At 35.1% G+C, this 16,626-nt stretch overlaps 1 protein-coding gene across 1 annotated transcript; it reads left to right on the forward strand.

Moving 5' to 3' along the window:
- The first annotated feature begins 1,492 nt into the window (after window positions 1-1,492).
- LOC128988712 (pre-mRNA-splicing factor RBM22-like) lies at window positions 1,493-16,569 on the forward strand. The gene is made up of 6 exons (XM_054410282.1): window positions 1,493-1,731; window positions 4,817-4,870; window positions 6,991-7,254; window positions 8,364-8,593; window positions 14,151-14,294; window positions 15,875-16,569. The coding sequence occupies exons 1-6, from the start codon at window positions 1,678-1,680 to the stop codon at window positions 16,476-16,478; spliced, it is 1,350 nt and encodes a 449-aa protein (XP_054266257.1). The 5' UTR covers window positions 1,493-1,677; the 3' UTR covers window positions 16,479-16,569.
- The last annotated feature ends 57 nt before the right edge of the window (window positions 16,570-16,626 follow it).

Raw genomic sequence — 16,626 nt, forward strand, 5'->3', positions numbered from 1 at the left:
TGTAAAAATCACAATGATCGAAACTTGTCATGTTGATAAAATAATTAAAATGGAAGAAAAAGTAATCATACCCCCACCGCAGCAAACCTGCCGACTAAGCGAATTTCTATTTGTCCGCATTGATTTCCGATTAAATCTATTAAAATAACATTAGGTTTCACGAGTACCTAGGTTTGGTGCTACAAGGACTATAATAAAGTGTATTTTTACTAAAAATTAATAGCTTAGTACAAAATAAATAAATTTGCCAGGTTTAATCAAAATGTAAAAATATATAAACAAGCAAACTAGAACATTTTACAATAAGTCTCCATGAACGCAACATGGGTATTTTAACTTTACAACTTTTTGAATTTTCTACGTTAATATCCGTAAAAAAACACTTTAATATACTAAATTATTATTTTTTTAGTTATTAAAAAATGAGAGAAAAAGGGAAATCTTGTGTTTTGAGGGTCAAAAATGAGAAACCGCACAGCGCTCCTGATAACTTTAATTATATAATTTTCTGATATAACGATATATAATTTCTGATATACCTGTTTCACCCTCTTGGTCCGGGCCGGTACTAGTTTGAGGAAGGTTGAGACAGCATAGGGGTTGGGCCGAGTGGCGCGCGCCGGGCCGTGTGAAAGCTCCAATAAAACAATAGCCTTCATCTCTGAGTCGACCGGGTCCGGCGGCCAAGCCGCGCAGCCTTGTTTGTCCGCCGTAGGGGTGTCCGGCGGTAACTCGCGTGCCGTGCGGCATGCACCGGACATCGTGGAAAAGACTCATCTAGATCTACTCCCATAGCCCAACACCGGATCCGGCGGGGACGCATGGCACGCACGAGTTACCACCGGACAAACAGCGCCGAGCGGCGTCCACGCCGGACAACTTGGCGAAGGGTTAAATTGCTTTTTTTTGGAGCTTTCATACGGTCCGGCGTGCGCCGCACGGCCATAGATAAACAGACAAGGGAAACAATGGTCTATGGCACGGCCTAACCCCTAGGCTGTCTCAATCTAGGCAAACTACCTGACCAAGAGGGCGGAACAGGTATGTAATAAATTATATATAGTTGTATCAGAAAATAATATATTTTAAGTAATTGCAAAACATCTATTTTCTTGTTTATCACATGTAAATCGGCCAACTTTAAGTATTGAAACAAACGTTTACTCCTATAATTAAGTACAATCATAGATAAAACATACTCCCTTAGCAATTTATGGTTTTACATTACTTAATTAATTAAAGGATCAATGGTTAGATTCAGTGTTCATTTCCACTGTTCCAGTTTAGCAGTTTTGCCAACTGCAAACAAAGTGTCAAAGCTTCGGTCTGCTAGCTTTTCTCTCTGCTCTCTTCCTTGACACCACCCCTCCCACTCACACACACACAACCGTCGGCGGCAAGCCGTCAGAATGTCAGAATAAAAAAAAAACAATCAACAAAAAATTGAGCTCTCCTCCCTCAGTCTCCTCTCGCTCTCTTCTCAGTTCTCTGCCTTTCTGGCTGGTTGTTTGTGGAATAGTGTTCTTTAAATTTAGTTTGCACTTTAGATTAATAATTAATGAAGATTTATAATTTATTTAGTAGGCCTATCTTTATCACATCCCAATTTAATTTACCTGTATAGTGAGTCTCCGTTAATTGTGACACAATAACAGCCTTAATTATTTTGTTGCTGCAATGGCGACGTCCAAATCTGCCAATACTTACAATAGGCAAAATTGGGAAGACGCTGTAAGTAAAAAGCTGAATGTTCTCTTAGTTCATATAGAATTGGCCCAGTACTTGACTTTTAGCTTTTCAAATTTTTACATTTATAGATTCTTTGTTGGTGGAAGGCCTAACTATGTGGAAATCGCTAGGTAACCTATAAGTTATTGCCCAACCTAACTCTAGGCATAGGCCTAGGTTATATTTTACGCAGAGGATACGCGTCCGGTAACCGGACGTGGATTGGGCGTCCGGCAGTTACTGTCATAACCTAACCTAACCAACCAAACTTGCTGATAGTGAAAAAAATCAAATGAAGGTTCAATTCTCTTCATAACATAAAATTATAAATGCCAAAAATTCTAACAAAAGATGTACAGTTAAGAAGAAATTACATTCAAAGCAAAATCTGTGACAAAAAGTTAAAGTTACCGATGGGTTTCGAACCGGGGACCTCTCGCATATCAGTCGAGCACTCAATCCACTACACCACGAACACTGATGGCTGAATATCGTATCATTGTGGTAATAACGTTCCGGGACCCCCTACCGGACGCCTAATCCACGTCTGGTTACCGGACGCGTATCCTCTACGTATATTTTAATCATTAATTCGTGGGATTGGTAAGGTTGCACGCTATTTATGGTATTTAACATAAACATACAATAATCTGAGTTAACTTTAGGGCAATTAATACAGAGACAAACATTAGGCTAATTAAAACTTAGCCTAGGCCTAGTTTTAACTTAAGTTAACCTAGGCCTATTCCTTATTTTTTACTGACAGACAATCCATTTCACAAAATGATTGGCCCTAATAACTTAGAGTTAATTTGGGTACAGTTTCTTAACTTGGCTATGCTAATATCAATTGAAACTTTTGATTCGATTAGTAAACCTTCATCAAGCAAATTTCTCACCATTAGCAAGTTTGGTTGGTTAGGTTAGGTTATGATAGTTTAATTTTATAATAGACTAGTTGGCCCGACAGACGTCATCCTGTCCTAATGTGGTTTTATGTCAAATGTTCGTTCATTTTCAAGATGAGCTCGTTCGCATGGCTCAATCACGTCCTGGTTGAAGTTCGTTCGCTACGTTCACTCACCTTTGGGTTGGAGCTCGTTTGCTATGCTAACTCGCCTCCAGGATGAAATTCGTTCGCTACGCTCACTCACCTTTTTGTTGCAAATTAGGTGTTGTCATAAATAAAAAAAAATAATTATGCTGAACCCTGTTGGTAAACAAACCTATTAACTTTTTAATGCTATTGAACATCACAGAATTAAATTGTTTAGGTGAACCAGCTGTTAAGATTCCTTAATAGGCCTACCATTTAAATATGAGTACTTATAAGGTTAACGTGGGAAACTCCAGAGCCACTGGGGCGGAGCCCTTTTGACCTAACTTCACACAAACCATCCTTGAATAATGCTTAATAATGCCTGAAAGTTTCATTACAATCTGTCGAGCGGTTTCGGAGTCCATAAAGGACAAACTAACAAACAAACATACATAACATTGGATTTTATATATAACTTATAGATATATTTTAAAATATAGATTATTGATCAATATTTTGAATTTGATAGATTCAATTGATATTAGCTTAGCCCAGTTAAGAAACTGTACCCATTAACTTACTCTTACATGAGTAGCCTAGTGACTTTGCTGCTATTATAACCTCATTGTTTGTTACTCAGTTTACGGCCCTCCTAAGTTAAGTAGGGTGGAGTGGGGTAAGTGTGACAGCGGGGTAAGTGTGATAGCCGGCCATCTTGTTATTGGTTTTTATAAGTCCGACATTTTAGGTCAAAATCAAAGTTTGTTCGGAAATTTTGTTTAATTTGTAGTTATTTTAAATGTTGACCAATTTATATCAAACTCAGATTTTTAAAGAGCCTAAAAGCTAAACTTTAGAAAAAAAATATTTAAAACGTGTACAAATTTATTATTAAATTTAAAACCACATGTCACACTTACCCCGGAAATTTTGAATGGCTGGGGCAAGTATGACACCGACACCCGGGGCAAGTGTGATCAGATGTAATCTGTGTGATCTGATGCAAGTTTTTACAAATTTCTGCAGATTTGTACGTCTTTATTTCATTTGTAAATATCTCAAAAAGTAAGAATGATAGGGACTTAAATCAAAATGTTCCTGAAAGAGCACTAACTGGGTATTTATCACAATTGCCCCATTTACCATAAAAGAGAAATATACAGGATTTTATAGAGGCCGCTATAACACTTGCCCCGACCCCATGGGGTAAGTGTGACAGCTGGCAGGCATTTTTTGTAAGTAAAAAAAAAAAAATAGTGAAAGCATAAGTTTATAACATTGGGTTTTTTTACCAATAAAGATATTTCCAAAGTTTAAGTGTTAAATATTTCAAGTTTCTAGCTTAAGAAATAACCGAGGAAAAAATTGTAAAGATGAACTTTATGATTTTTAGGTCACACTTACCCCACTTCACCCTAAATAATTAGGTCCAGGCCTGGGTATTTTGATTCTTTGAAAGAGTTGTAAAATATACTAAGAAAATGTAATTGAGCCTAAGATAAGCTAATTATTGCTTTATGTTATGTTGATGTTAACTTAGCAAATGAAAATACAATAATTTTACTCTGTGCTTAGTGGTAAACGCTTAGGCCTACCATACCGATTTTGTACCAAGAATCGAGGGTTAATATGCATTTTAGGGTGTGCACGCGATTTTTGCATTTTATTTTTCATTCTACTCAAAAACACTGATTCTGGAAATGACGTTCTTTTTCCACGGAAAACGACCATTAAGCCTACGAGAAAAAAACAACCAAAACGACAAAAATAAAAAAAAAAACGATTTGACGTCTAAAATAAGCGTGATTTTGACAAAAATGTGATACTACCAGCAATAACCCCAACTCTCTAGGGGACAAGTGGGAATTCGGGGTTTTTGGTGGGGAGACATACTAACGTGGTTTATCATCGGAAAATAGGCGGGGGTAAATAGGTTGAATTAGCCTAGTTAAATTTTTTTATGAAAAAGGGTGGATTGCTTGTAGGCCTACATACATATGTATGTGGATAATGTTATATCTAAATCTGAATAATCATGTTTGTTTGCAGGAGTTCCCAATCCTATGCCAAACATGTCTTGGAGACAATCCTTACATCCGAATGGTAAGTTTATCAATCAAGAACCAGCAACCAGAAATTTTATATACCTATTTAGAATAATTTTTAGCTAAGTTATTATTGAAATAGTCCCAACTCTTATAGTAACTTAATTTTTTGTCTTTAACTGATTTAAAATGTAATTGATTTTTTATCAGTTTTTAAGTGGCAGACTTACTTTTTTTTTGGAGAGGATGAGGATTTCCCTTTCTTCAAAAAACAGGTTCCTTGTCCAGAATGGTTTTTAGCGCAGCACTTAATTGCCAAGACCTCCGGAAGTTTAGGCCTACAGTATTAGGTTTACCTATTTAAATAGGCCCTACTTAAATTGTGTGTTTATTTTTTTCTCATTATGAATTATTTTACTGTACCTACTGTAATGAAGTACAGTATAATAAAACCTAGGTAATAGTTATTTTGAAAACAAGTTAGAACTAGGAAGCACTAAAATAATGAGATTTTGATAGTTTGGACTTTTAAAATATATTGCCATTTGTAGCGAAGACTTTTAGTACTTACCTAGTTTCAGGGACGTAATTAGGCTATTCAGCACCCGGGGCAAACACCTATTTTGGCGCCCCCTCTCAATTGGACTGAAACTAATCCCTTACAAATCTTCTTAAAAAAATGTGTGGTGTGTCCATTGGTACAATACATTAAATACTATTTAGATCTTATAACCTCAAGTTCAAAGTACCAAGGCCTAGATATATGTGGTAAATAATTGAATTAACAATACGTTGGTATTTTCAAAGACAAATACAGTAGTTTATTTGAAAACGAAATCATTCAGGTTTACAAAACACTTAAGGTAGTAAATTAGCCTATATACAAGTGAGTCAAGTATTAGATAAAACTAGTGCACCTGTTGCTCAAATTCGAGCAATTTCAAAGTATTCCAGGCGTTATTTCAAAACAAATAACAGTCTTAATTTCCGATTACTTAAAAGAGTCAACTAAAAAATAATGTAATCAACCACTCCACTACAGTTATCAAAACTGAAAACGAACTTACTCTGAAAACGAACGCTTTTGTGTGTATCATATGTGTTGACTATGCACAGCTGCAATTAATACAAATTGTCTGTTAAATAGACAAAATATTTTCTTCGTAAGAAATACATTAGGAAATACATGGCCTGTGGGGCGAAGCCCGAGAACTTTTATTACAGGAATTGGTAAAAGGGGGCGTCTACACGAAAAATACTTAATTTTGACACATCGTTTGTATAAATCCATCCATTATTAACGGAGGAGTAGTGTTTCGTAGAAATCGCCTGTCACGTATTATACAGGGTGAGTTTTAAATGAGTTCCCCCCTACATTTTTCTACATTTCTTAAGATATCAACTCCGGACCATATCAGATCATTGTAGAGTAGTAAGTACTTCATTTTGACTGAGTATACATTTTTGACCACCATCTTGGATCCGCCATATTGGATACAAAGTTTTTTTTTCAAATGTAAAGGTAGGGTTGTGACCCATTATTTCAAACTAGAATTTTACGCTGATTACAATGCCGCAATTAGTTTTTAAAAATCTTGATCCATTCTAAAGTGATGAGGACTTTTTATAACTTTATTTTTAGTCCATTTTAACATTGTGCATTTACAAACCAAGACCATAATCTCAAAATAGTGCTAGATAAAGATAAGTATACACCACCATTCATTGTCGACCTATTTTCACTTGGTAATGAGGGATGTAATTTATTCGGCCGCCATCTTTGATCCGCTATTTTGAAATGTGATCAATTGGGTAATTTAAATATGAAGGTAGTGTTGTGACCCATCATTTTGAACTACTTTTTTATACTGAACTCAATGCCGCAATCCGTTTTTGGTTATCAAGCTTTCTTGATGAAATATTAAAATTCTCTTATTTAAAATTTAAATATTTCAAACACCAAAGATGCAAATGAAAAACGGATTGCGGCATTGAGTTCAGTATAGGTATGGTGGTGAAAGAGGCTACCAACGCTCAGGACAATAGAACATATGCATTCAAATCAAATATACTTAACAAAAATGGGACCGGACCTATATCTAATAAACCTAATATGCTTATTCAAGATACAAATTAGCCTACAATAGAAATTAATTATCTAAAAGTGTATTTTTCCAGACTAAAGAAAAATATGGTAAAGAGTGCAAGATATGTTCAAGACCATTCACTGTTTTCCGATGGTGTCCTGGGGCAAGAATGCGATTTAAGAAGACCGAAGTTTGCCAAACATGTTCTCGGTTAAAGAATGTTTGCCAGACGTGTCTGTTGGACCTTGAGTATGGTTTACCCATTCAAGTAAGAGACACAGCTCTACGCATCAAGGACGATCTGCCTCGCTCTGAAGTCAACAAGGAGTATTACATACAAAATATGGACAGTGAGGTAGGTTAAATTTGTTAGTTCAAACTGTGTCACGCTTATCTAGGACATTTCAATGTATCCATAATAAACTTTCTTAATATTCAATTAGGCCTAATTTAAGACTCCTCAACCTCATTAACCTTGTTTAACCTTTTGTTAATGTCCAAAGGGACATCCTGGATTAAAAGGTTAACAAAAGTTACTGTAAAAATTGATAGGCCAGTTTCAAAATTACCCATTTACATATAAAATTGGTTTAAACCACTCTGAAAAGAGAAGGAATTAACTGTCCTTAGCTTAGCAGGGTAGCTAATTGAACATATTGTAAGAGCTCAAGGTTTTGGTATACAAGCCTTGCAAAAAAGTGTTAAAATTTGTAATTGGTGTACCGTATGTCTAATAGCCTTGCGTCAAATCTATGGATAGTGAATTGCCACTGACAGGGTGACTAGGGTCAAAATCAGAATCAGAAAGAGTAGGGTGTGTAAGTTTGGGTCTAGCTGGAATTCTTTTAAGTTCAATGTTGAATTTTATTCATATACAAAGACAAAGTTGGATTTATATATTTATATATGTATATATAGGTACATATAGTTTAGTAAAATCAAAATCCAATAGTCAATGGTAAAAGTATAAACTTGAAACGTTGTCTTGTCATTAGAAATGCAACACAGATTTTAACATCAGTTAAAGGGCTTTTTGAGTAGCCTACCTAGGTAAATTTTTTAACGAGATCTGCATACAAAAAAAGAAAAAAAATTCCACCACACCCAGAAGGTTATTTTATACTTTTTAAGGACAAACTTGATAAGTTAGCTCAATCACATCTCAATTGGTGCTTGATAACAAAAAAAAATATAACAATGTTGAATTGTTTGGGTCTTGCCAGTGGCAACTTTATTATTTTGGTCCTGCACAACTGTTTTAAAGTTTTGAGCTAAGCTGAGACAAACCTAAGTTAGAGTGACCAAGCACCAATTCATAAAATCCAAAAGCTCGGCTTGTTTGAAAATCTTAGGCTTGCAATCTATTAAGACCAATAGAATTAACGTAATGTTACGTGATGCTGCAAAAAAAAAAAACACACACACACAAAAGCAATTGTTGAGTTTATGCAATATGTTGAACAGCTGACAAAAGCTGACGGGACAATTGCGGCAGGCTCCGTGGGTAAGACACAGGCTGCCAGTGACATGTTGATGAAGCTGGCTCGGACGACGCCGTACTACAAACGCAACAGGCCGCACATCTGCTCCTTTTGGGTAAAAGGTGAATGTCGGAGAGGTGAGGAGTGTCCGTACCGTCACGAGAAACCGACGGATCCTGACGACCCACTTGCCGATCAAAACATCAAAGACAGGTATGAGTATCAATCAATCATTTAACGTCACAAGAAACTTTCATTAGTTTAGCACATATGAAAAAACAGGCGACATCCCCTAACTTACTGCTGGAATTGCCATTTCAGTCAAAATATTTTTACTGATTCAACTCACTTGCAGAATAAGTAGCAGGGGCGGCTCCAGTGGGCAGGCCAGTTAGGCCCGGGCCTACCCAAAATGTTGGTGGATTTGTCAAAATTATAAATAAACTAGCTGTTGTACCCATGCTTTGCAACGGGAAGAGGACACAAAATAGAAACATTTTAATCTTTACATCTGTTGCATATAATAGTTACACATCCGCCAACGCTTTTAGAAACAAAATTCAACTTTTATGGCCTTAACAGAAACGTTTAAGTTATGACTTTTAAATCTGGCAAGTAGTGGATACCACCATTTCATCTCCCTTCATTACATATCTTTTGATTTAATATTGACATTTTAAATTTCAATTTTGAAGTTACTACTAATTTATTAAATTTAAATAATTTTTTTTTTTACATTTCACTCTTCTGATGATTTATTATTGACATTTTAAATTTTAATTTTGAAGTTACTACTAATTTATTAAATTTAAATATTTTTTTTTTAACATTTCACTCTTCTTTATATTAAATCACAAACTCTTCCATCTTCAGTTTCTTCACTCACAATGAATCATTAGCAAAACTAAGTCAGGCTATAAACTTTATAAATATTTCTGTGCCTTATCAATACAGTCTTTGGAAATATTAAAGAAACTATATAGTACTATAACAAATTTTAAACAAATAATTTAGCATTAAAGACAGCAGACAAAACTAATATGATTATCAAAGCATCAAGGAATAAAAAAATGTAACAGCAAATACAGTATATGTTTCATTGCATCTCTGATTCTACTCTACAAAAATATCAACAAACAAATAAATATACAAAACAAACCAGTTCTTTTAATCAGTTCCATCGTCCATTGCCGTTTACATTTTCACACTTACCATTAAGTAAACATAGTAGAGTGAAAATTTTGAAAGGTACGTTTTCAGGAAAAGCACTTTGAAAATTTTTTCATCACTCCATAACAAAAATAACTATTTTCGATAACAGCTGACATCAATGAAAGTAGTCGTTTCCCAAGCTCTAATTTAGGGCGAGGGAAAATCGATCAGCTGATTTTCCCTCGCTTCCAATTAGTTCTCCATTTATTCTCTACGCGCGCCTGTGTTTTGTTACGGTTTCATTTAATGATTTGAATCAGCTGTATGTATTGTTAAAAGTTGCTTTATTCTTTTATATTCATGTTTAAACAAAATTTATTGAGAAATATACGTAGGACTCCTTTTAGAAGATTTTATTTTATTTTTATGTTCAACCAAATTAATTGAGAAATAAAATAGTTGTAATATTAATGAGGTCTGCTAATCTGTGTTTGTTATTTTTGCGTTGTGATGAAAAGTATTGTTATAACTCGTACCGAAAGTTATTATCCGGCACTCGCTCCATTATTCCCGTCCTCGGCTTCTCACATACTCAGCTTCGCCTCGCACGTGAAATTGGGGTTCCCTTTGTTCGGCTTCGCCTCACACAAAAACTTGAGCACGCGACGGAAAATGCCACTTTCGGTCCTAGAAATGAAATATTCTATTGTTACGTTTTTGAAACTTTTATTATTTCTTTTATTTCATTAACATTTGAAATTTCATAAAATGTCCATGGTTTGGTGTTTTTTTATTAATAGAGCATCTTTGATGGAAAAACACGAAATGTTGTAACGACCATCACGGACATAAAATTGAATATTAAAAATAGTTAATATTACTTTTATAGCTATGTTTTGCTATAAATTAATTTACTTTTAGGAAAATTATACAAAAAACAGCTCACTAAGCTTTTAGTATATTTGGACTTTCTAGAAAAAAAAGGAAAAACTTAAAAAAATAAAAAAAAACCAATAAAATCTTTTTTATGTTTGTATAACTCCGAAAAAACTTACCTGAGACCCGTAAAATCGTTATGTTTTTAGAGAGGTGTGTTTCTTTTGTGTATAAAACATTGAAATATGATGATATTTTGATTTTTGAAGTTTTTATGATATAAATCATGAACATGATGGTCAGGGACAAGCGGTACGGTCGTGAATTGTCTGGAATAATCTAAATCTTTCCAAACAATCCTTCAATTATACTGTTAGTTATAATACAAATATGTGTTTCAATTGAACTAAACTGTTCAATTTACAATGATATTTAAGTTATTGTCACGACCAAACACAGTATAATCCATAAGGCTGGATTGGTCGTAAAAAAACCCGCGATGGTCGTGAAACTTTGGTCGTGACATTACGTGTTATTTGGCTCTGTTCTGGCGGTAGCCCTGCACCTCATGTTCGAGGATACAAAGTGGACTTCTAGGTTAATCTAGCAATTGAAATATCTTATAAATAAAAATTAACAGCATGTCTACTTCATCAAATGACTACGTACGGTCATGGACACACCAAAATTACAAAAAACACAAACTTGCCTTTATTAATCTTGTAATTTCTCCTTTCAACTCGAAACGACCGGCACTACAATCCGGTTACGTACACCCCGAACTAGTCTCTAAAACCAACTGACTCCATCGACGCCAGGCTTGCCACTGTCGTGCTCCAAAGTTGCAAATTTTTCCCTAATGGTCGTGACGTCAAATCGAGGGACAGACCTATTTAGTCATGGTAGTCAGTTTACAATGAAAACAAAATTATCACATGCTCCTTTTTCGTAAGCTTATAACTATTGATGTAATAAAAATATGACATTATATTTCGGCATGAATAATTATTCTAAAAACAGCATGAAAGTTGCAAAATGTACCCTAGGGACACGTGACGGTCGTGAGTTTTGAGATTTTAAAAATACGAAAAAAATACCTAGAACTTATTTAAAGTCAAATAATTGTGTGTAACATGTTGCCCCCGTCCCAAAAAATATTTAAACACATAATGATAAACTACATATTCAGTATCTACGAAGTAAAAGTCCAGGGACATACCTAGTAGTGATGTGTCAAAACCGAATCTCAAATCTCAAAACCATCAAAACTTTGGAAAAGTTTCGGTTTCGAGATTTGATTACCGAGTTTTGAAATTCAAAAGTTTTGAAATTGAAGATTTTGGCAGTCTTATTTTTTAACCTGCTGACATATTTTGTGTCATTATTATTGTTAATAACACTGTTTCCACACAAGCTCTTAGCAATAGAGCAAACATATCACCATCAACAGTAATGAAACAAGTAAACTGTATTCTGGACTTCAAAAGGCATCTTAAATACTATAACTGGAACGACGTAATAAGATTCAGTTTCAAATCAATATTTCATAACACAAAGAAATATTGGCTACTAAATGTTCTAATTATTCTAATATTCATGTTTATGTTAGTGTTAGGGGTTTAATTTATTTTTAATGTTGGTTGTTTATAAAAAAATATGTTGTATTCGGGTTTAAGATTATTAGACACATATTTATGTTATGTCAGTGTCAGCAGTGGATCTCTTTCAGTTTTGATTGCATACTTAATATTTTATTATTACCTGTATTTTTTGTAAACTTGACCTTTGTAACCAGCTAAGTAAAAAAGTTTCGCGTTTATGTTTTGAGATTCGGGATTTGATTTTTAAATGTTTCGGTTTTGAGATTCGAAATTTCTGGTTTTGACCATCACTAATACCTAGAACCTATTTAAAGTCAAATAATTGTGTGTAACATGTTGCCCCCGTCCCAAAAAATATTAAAACACATAATGATAAACTACATATTCAGTATCTACGAAGTAAAAGGCCAGGGACATACCTAGAACCTATTTAAAGTCAAATAATTGTGTGTAACATGCTACCCCCGTCCCAAAAAATATTAAAACACATAATGATAAACTACATATTCAGTATCTACGAAGTAAAAGGCCAGGGACATGCCTAGAACCTATTTAAAGTCAAATAATTGTGTGTAACATGTTGCCCCCGTCCCAAAAAATATTAAAACACATAATGATAAACTATATATTATTCAGTATCTACGAAGTAAAAGGCCAGGGACATAAAAACGTACGTTTCAACATTTTCACTCAGTAACAGATTTCATTGATTTTAGAAACAAAAGAACACTGTGTACTTCTTAGTTTTATGATATTTTCCTTGGTTTAATTTAATCAGTGGTGTGGCAAAACACAAATAATAAATTTATCAAATAAAGTAAATGTGAACTGAAATCTATGTTAAGATAAAATAAGAGTATTTTGTATTAGTATTACCATTTGATAATTAATTATAGTTACACATATACAACAGATAAAAAAAATCAACAACGTACAATCTAGTTATTGTATTGATGATATTCTTTAGTTTAATTTAAGCAAAACACAATAACTTAATTTACCTAAATATACATATAAAAAACAATGTGATATGCATTGTGCAAGTTATGTTAAGTTAATCTAACACATGTTAAGCAGTTACAATTTATTTAAATTAGCCTCCAAATTCATATAAAACATCTACACATTGTAATTTTTATACTGTTTCCATGAAATCATATCAATAACATTATTTTCATAACTTAGACGCTTTAAAAAATCCAAAGCAGAGCCGGAGTTGATACCAGGACTATACCGTTCTATAAGCAACGGTTATAGAATCTTTTTTTTTTATATAATCATTGACATAGTTTTAGAATAAATAATCCATGATAAAAGGTTAGATTAAAATAAACCTACCTCATAGTTATGGAAAATATTATGTTTAATTTCTTTGTATCAGCTGTATGAAATTGTGAAATATGCAGTTTAGCAGTTCTTCTTGTTTACATTTAAATGTTAAAGCAAATGTAAACAAACATTAATTAGTGTTCTCATCGCAGCCATGGAGACCAATCAATATTTACTTTTAAAATCTTCACCTGAGAACTTTTAAAGCCAAAGGGGCAAAGCCTACGGTCAGTATCGAAATGTGAATAGTCCTATAATGGTCCTTGGTATGGTAACTATATTTTTTTTAAATTTTAGCCCAGTTGGCTCAGTAGTTTTTGCACCTATTAGTAACACACATACAGACAGACACCATTAGATTTTTATATAATAGTATGGAGGATATAGATAGATAAAGACATTTAATTATAGGCCTATGTAAATAAAGAGAAATCATTCAAACTAATTATTTTGCATTTAAATTTTAAAATTCCCCCCTTTTTGCTGGCTAAGCTCTTCAAACCCCTCATCCCCTATCAGACTCTTTCTTGATCCTTGTCAGGCCTACCCAAAAAATGTTCCTGGAGCCGCCCCTGATTAGTAGTCTAAGATGAGGATTATGAAATGTAATTTGATTATATTACAAAACAAAATTACTGCTGGATTGAATCTAGGGAAAAGTTTTGTTTATAAAAGGTGACAGTTTTTAGTTGTCAATAACTGTAATTGAGTAGGTTTTAGTAAATTTCTATTTGGAGGTTGACAGACATAACAGTTGAAAAACATTTCGTCCTGTGTAGGCCTTTGATAATTTTATTCAATCTCAATTCCAGGTACTACGGTGTCAATGACCCTGTGGCAGAGAAGCTGATGAGGAGAGCGTCAGCAATGCCCAAGCTGGAGTCTCCGGAAGACAAGAGCATCACCACGCTGTACGTGGGCAACCTCGGAGACAGGATCGGGGAGAAGGACCTCAGGTTAGAGCACACAACTTTTTTAAAATTTTTCTGTCTTAGGATGCTAGGCACGAGCCTGGGACGTTTTTCACTTTACTTCAGGTTTGACCTAGGGGTTGCGGCATTATCACTTAGATCAACTCCATTGGTGATTATGCGGGGTTTAAACTCATGGACCAAAGTCCCGCGCTCTAACCAATAGACTAGCTCGCTCCCCCAACTACTTACCTTAATCCATACAACTAAATTAAAACAAGTTTACTAGTTAACTTTTATTTCAGTAGTTCTTTACTCCTCGTATTGTATTTGGAAAATAAACGGTATCAGCAATCTGACACATACATTCTCCCATTAGTATTGTTTAGAATTATAAGGACAAATGACATAAAAATTTTAATCAAACCTGGCTTTGTTCAGAAATCTGATTCTATATTATTTTATGGGTAAAGAATAACTTTTGAACCGTAATTTTTACAGCGATGGGAGTTAAGCATCAAAATCATTCGGGCCATTTTTGAGAAAACTGGAATTTTCTGTTAATTGATGGGTTTTTATGGAAAATTGCGATTCAAACTTAAATTTCAGAAAAAAATAAAAAATAAACACCTGGAGATACTATGGATTAGTACCTACATACCAAATTACATCAAAATCGGACCACGTGTGTAGTCTGTAGCTCTGTACAAATCCTCACATACATACCCTTACACTTCAAAAACTACTTTTTTGGGTCCAAGGGGACCGTTTTGGTTATATCCACTCAAAACTCAAACTTGAAAATTTTGACAAAAACAATACTTAGGCCTACCATACTATGTATGGTATAAGGGGAGAAAGTAAAAGTAGCTCTAATTATTTATTGAACAACATTTAGTAACTCTTAATAGAAATTCATGTATTTGTGGTGATGTGGGGTAGTATGAGTGTAAATGAAGATACCTGGGCCCTATATATCTTCCTCTTACCACTACCAAACCACGCACATTTCCTGTCGATATTCCACTCTACTGCAAAGGAATTAACTACCTCGTCAAAGTGCACAATATTACCTTAGCTGCATATCACAGCCAGATTTTATGTTATTTAATATATGTAATTATAGTATAGTGAACGGAGAAATAATTATATATCTGGACTTATTCTGATTCGTGAAAAGTAACTAGATTTAACAAATGTGAATTATTCTAAATTTTGAATATTGATTACCAGACTACGACCATTGGTGAACCTAATAAATTACATAATTAAAAATAAGTTTGCCCTTGCCTACACCCTTCCCCAACCCCTACGAACTTATCTAGACATAGTCTTAATGCTAGTACTTATCCGGGCTAATTGAACTGCTGCTGGCACAACGTTCAACGACACACTGTATCTTGTCGCGGGGAGACTGCGCGCGCACCTAAGTCACGTGACTTGCGCTCTTGTCTTGTAGCGAGTCGCTACATATTCAAATTTCAGGGTTTAATTTCTCTCCACGACCCATTTGGTTTGGTAATCACTGGTTGCTGTAGCCACTGTCTTTTTATAACACAAAATAAACTTTGTTGATACAGTAATTTTTTGATGGCAGTTTTATAACTATCAATGATGATTTTCAGGGATCACTTCTACCAGTACGGAGAGATCAGAAGTATAACTCACGTAGCTCGACAGCAGTGTGCGTTTATACAGTTCACCACTCGTGCTGCTGCTGAGCTGGCCTCAGAGCGGACCTTTAACAAGCTGATCTTGGGCGGCCGTCGCATGAACATCAAGTGGGGTCGATCGCAGGGTCGGCAAACCTCCGCCTCCGTAGCCCAGGAGAGCATAGAGAGTCTGGAACCTGTACCTGGTCTACCTGGAGCGTTGCCACCTCCACCCACTGACCTGCAGGACAACTTCTTCAACTTGGCTCAGTCAGAGATTATTCCTCATCCTCCTCCACCGCCGTTCCTCCCCCCTCCAATGCTCCCTCTGCCCCCTCTACCTCGTCCTCCTACTGGGTTAAGACCCCCAGGACCTCCCCCCACTCCGTTCTTCTTCCCCCCTCACATGCGTTTACCCCTGCGTCCCCCTATGTTTGCCCCTCAGCCTCCACTAGTCCCCCCTGGTACTGCTCCTCCTCTACCCCCAGATCTCGCTCCCCCCGGCACTATTCCTATACATTACCCCTCTCAAGACCCTTCAAGATTGGGCGCTCCTCAAAAAAGCACTGGGGAGTAGTTGCGTGTTTTATAATCAACTCTGTAATAATTTAATGGTCTCAGTTATTGAGTTGCTTGAATAAATAAGTGTAATATTTTATAAACTTTAATCCAGTTCATTTAATTTCATCCTAAACATTCTTGGTACTATCTCTAGAACTAGACGT

The sequence above is a fragment of the Macrosteles quadrilineatus genome, unplaced genomic scaffold (genome assembly GCF_028750875.1).
Source record: "Macrosteles quadrilineatus isolate MER2022 unplaced genomic scaffold, UCM_ALF_1.0 Scaffold_3__2_contigs__length_128488019, whole genome shotgun sequence".
NCBI classification, from domain to species: domain Eukaryota; kingdom Metazoa; phylum Arthropoda; class Insecta; order Hemiptera; family Cicadellidae; genus Macrosteles; species Macrosteles quadrilineatus.

Excerpts from the sequence above, each read along its gene's own strand:
- LOC128988712 (XM_054410282.1), top strand. The coding sequence starts at position 1,678 with ATGGCGACGTCCAAATCTGCCAATACTTACAATAGGCAAAATTGGGAA. Across the intron at positions 4,871-6,990 it reads ACAATCCTTACATCCGAATG|ACTAAAGAAAAATATGGTAA; the intron begins GTAAGTTTATCA and ends GTATTTTTCCAG. Across the intron at positions 14,295-15,874 it reads ATCGGGGAGAAGGACCTCAG|GGATCACTTCTACCAGTACG; the intron begins GTTAGAGCACAC and ends GATGATTTTCAG.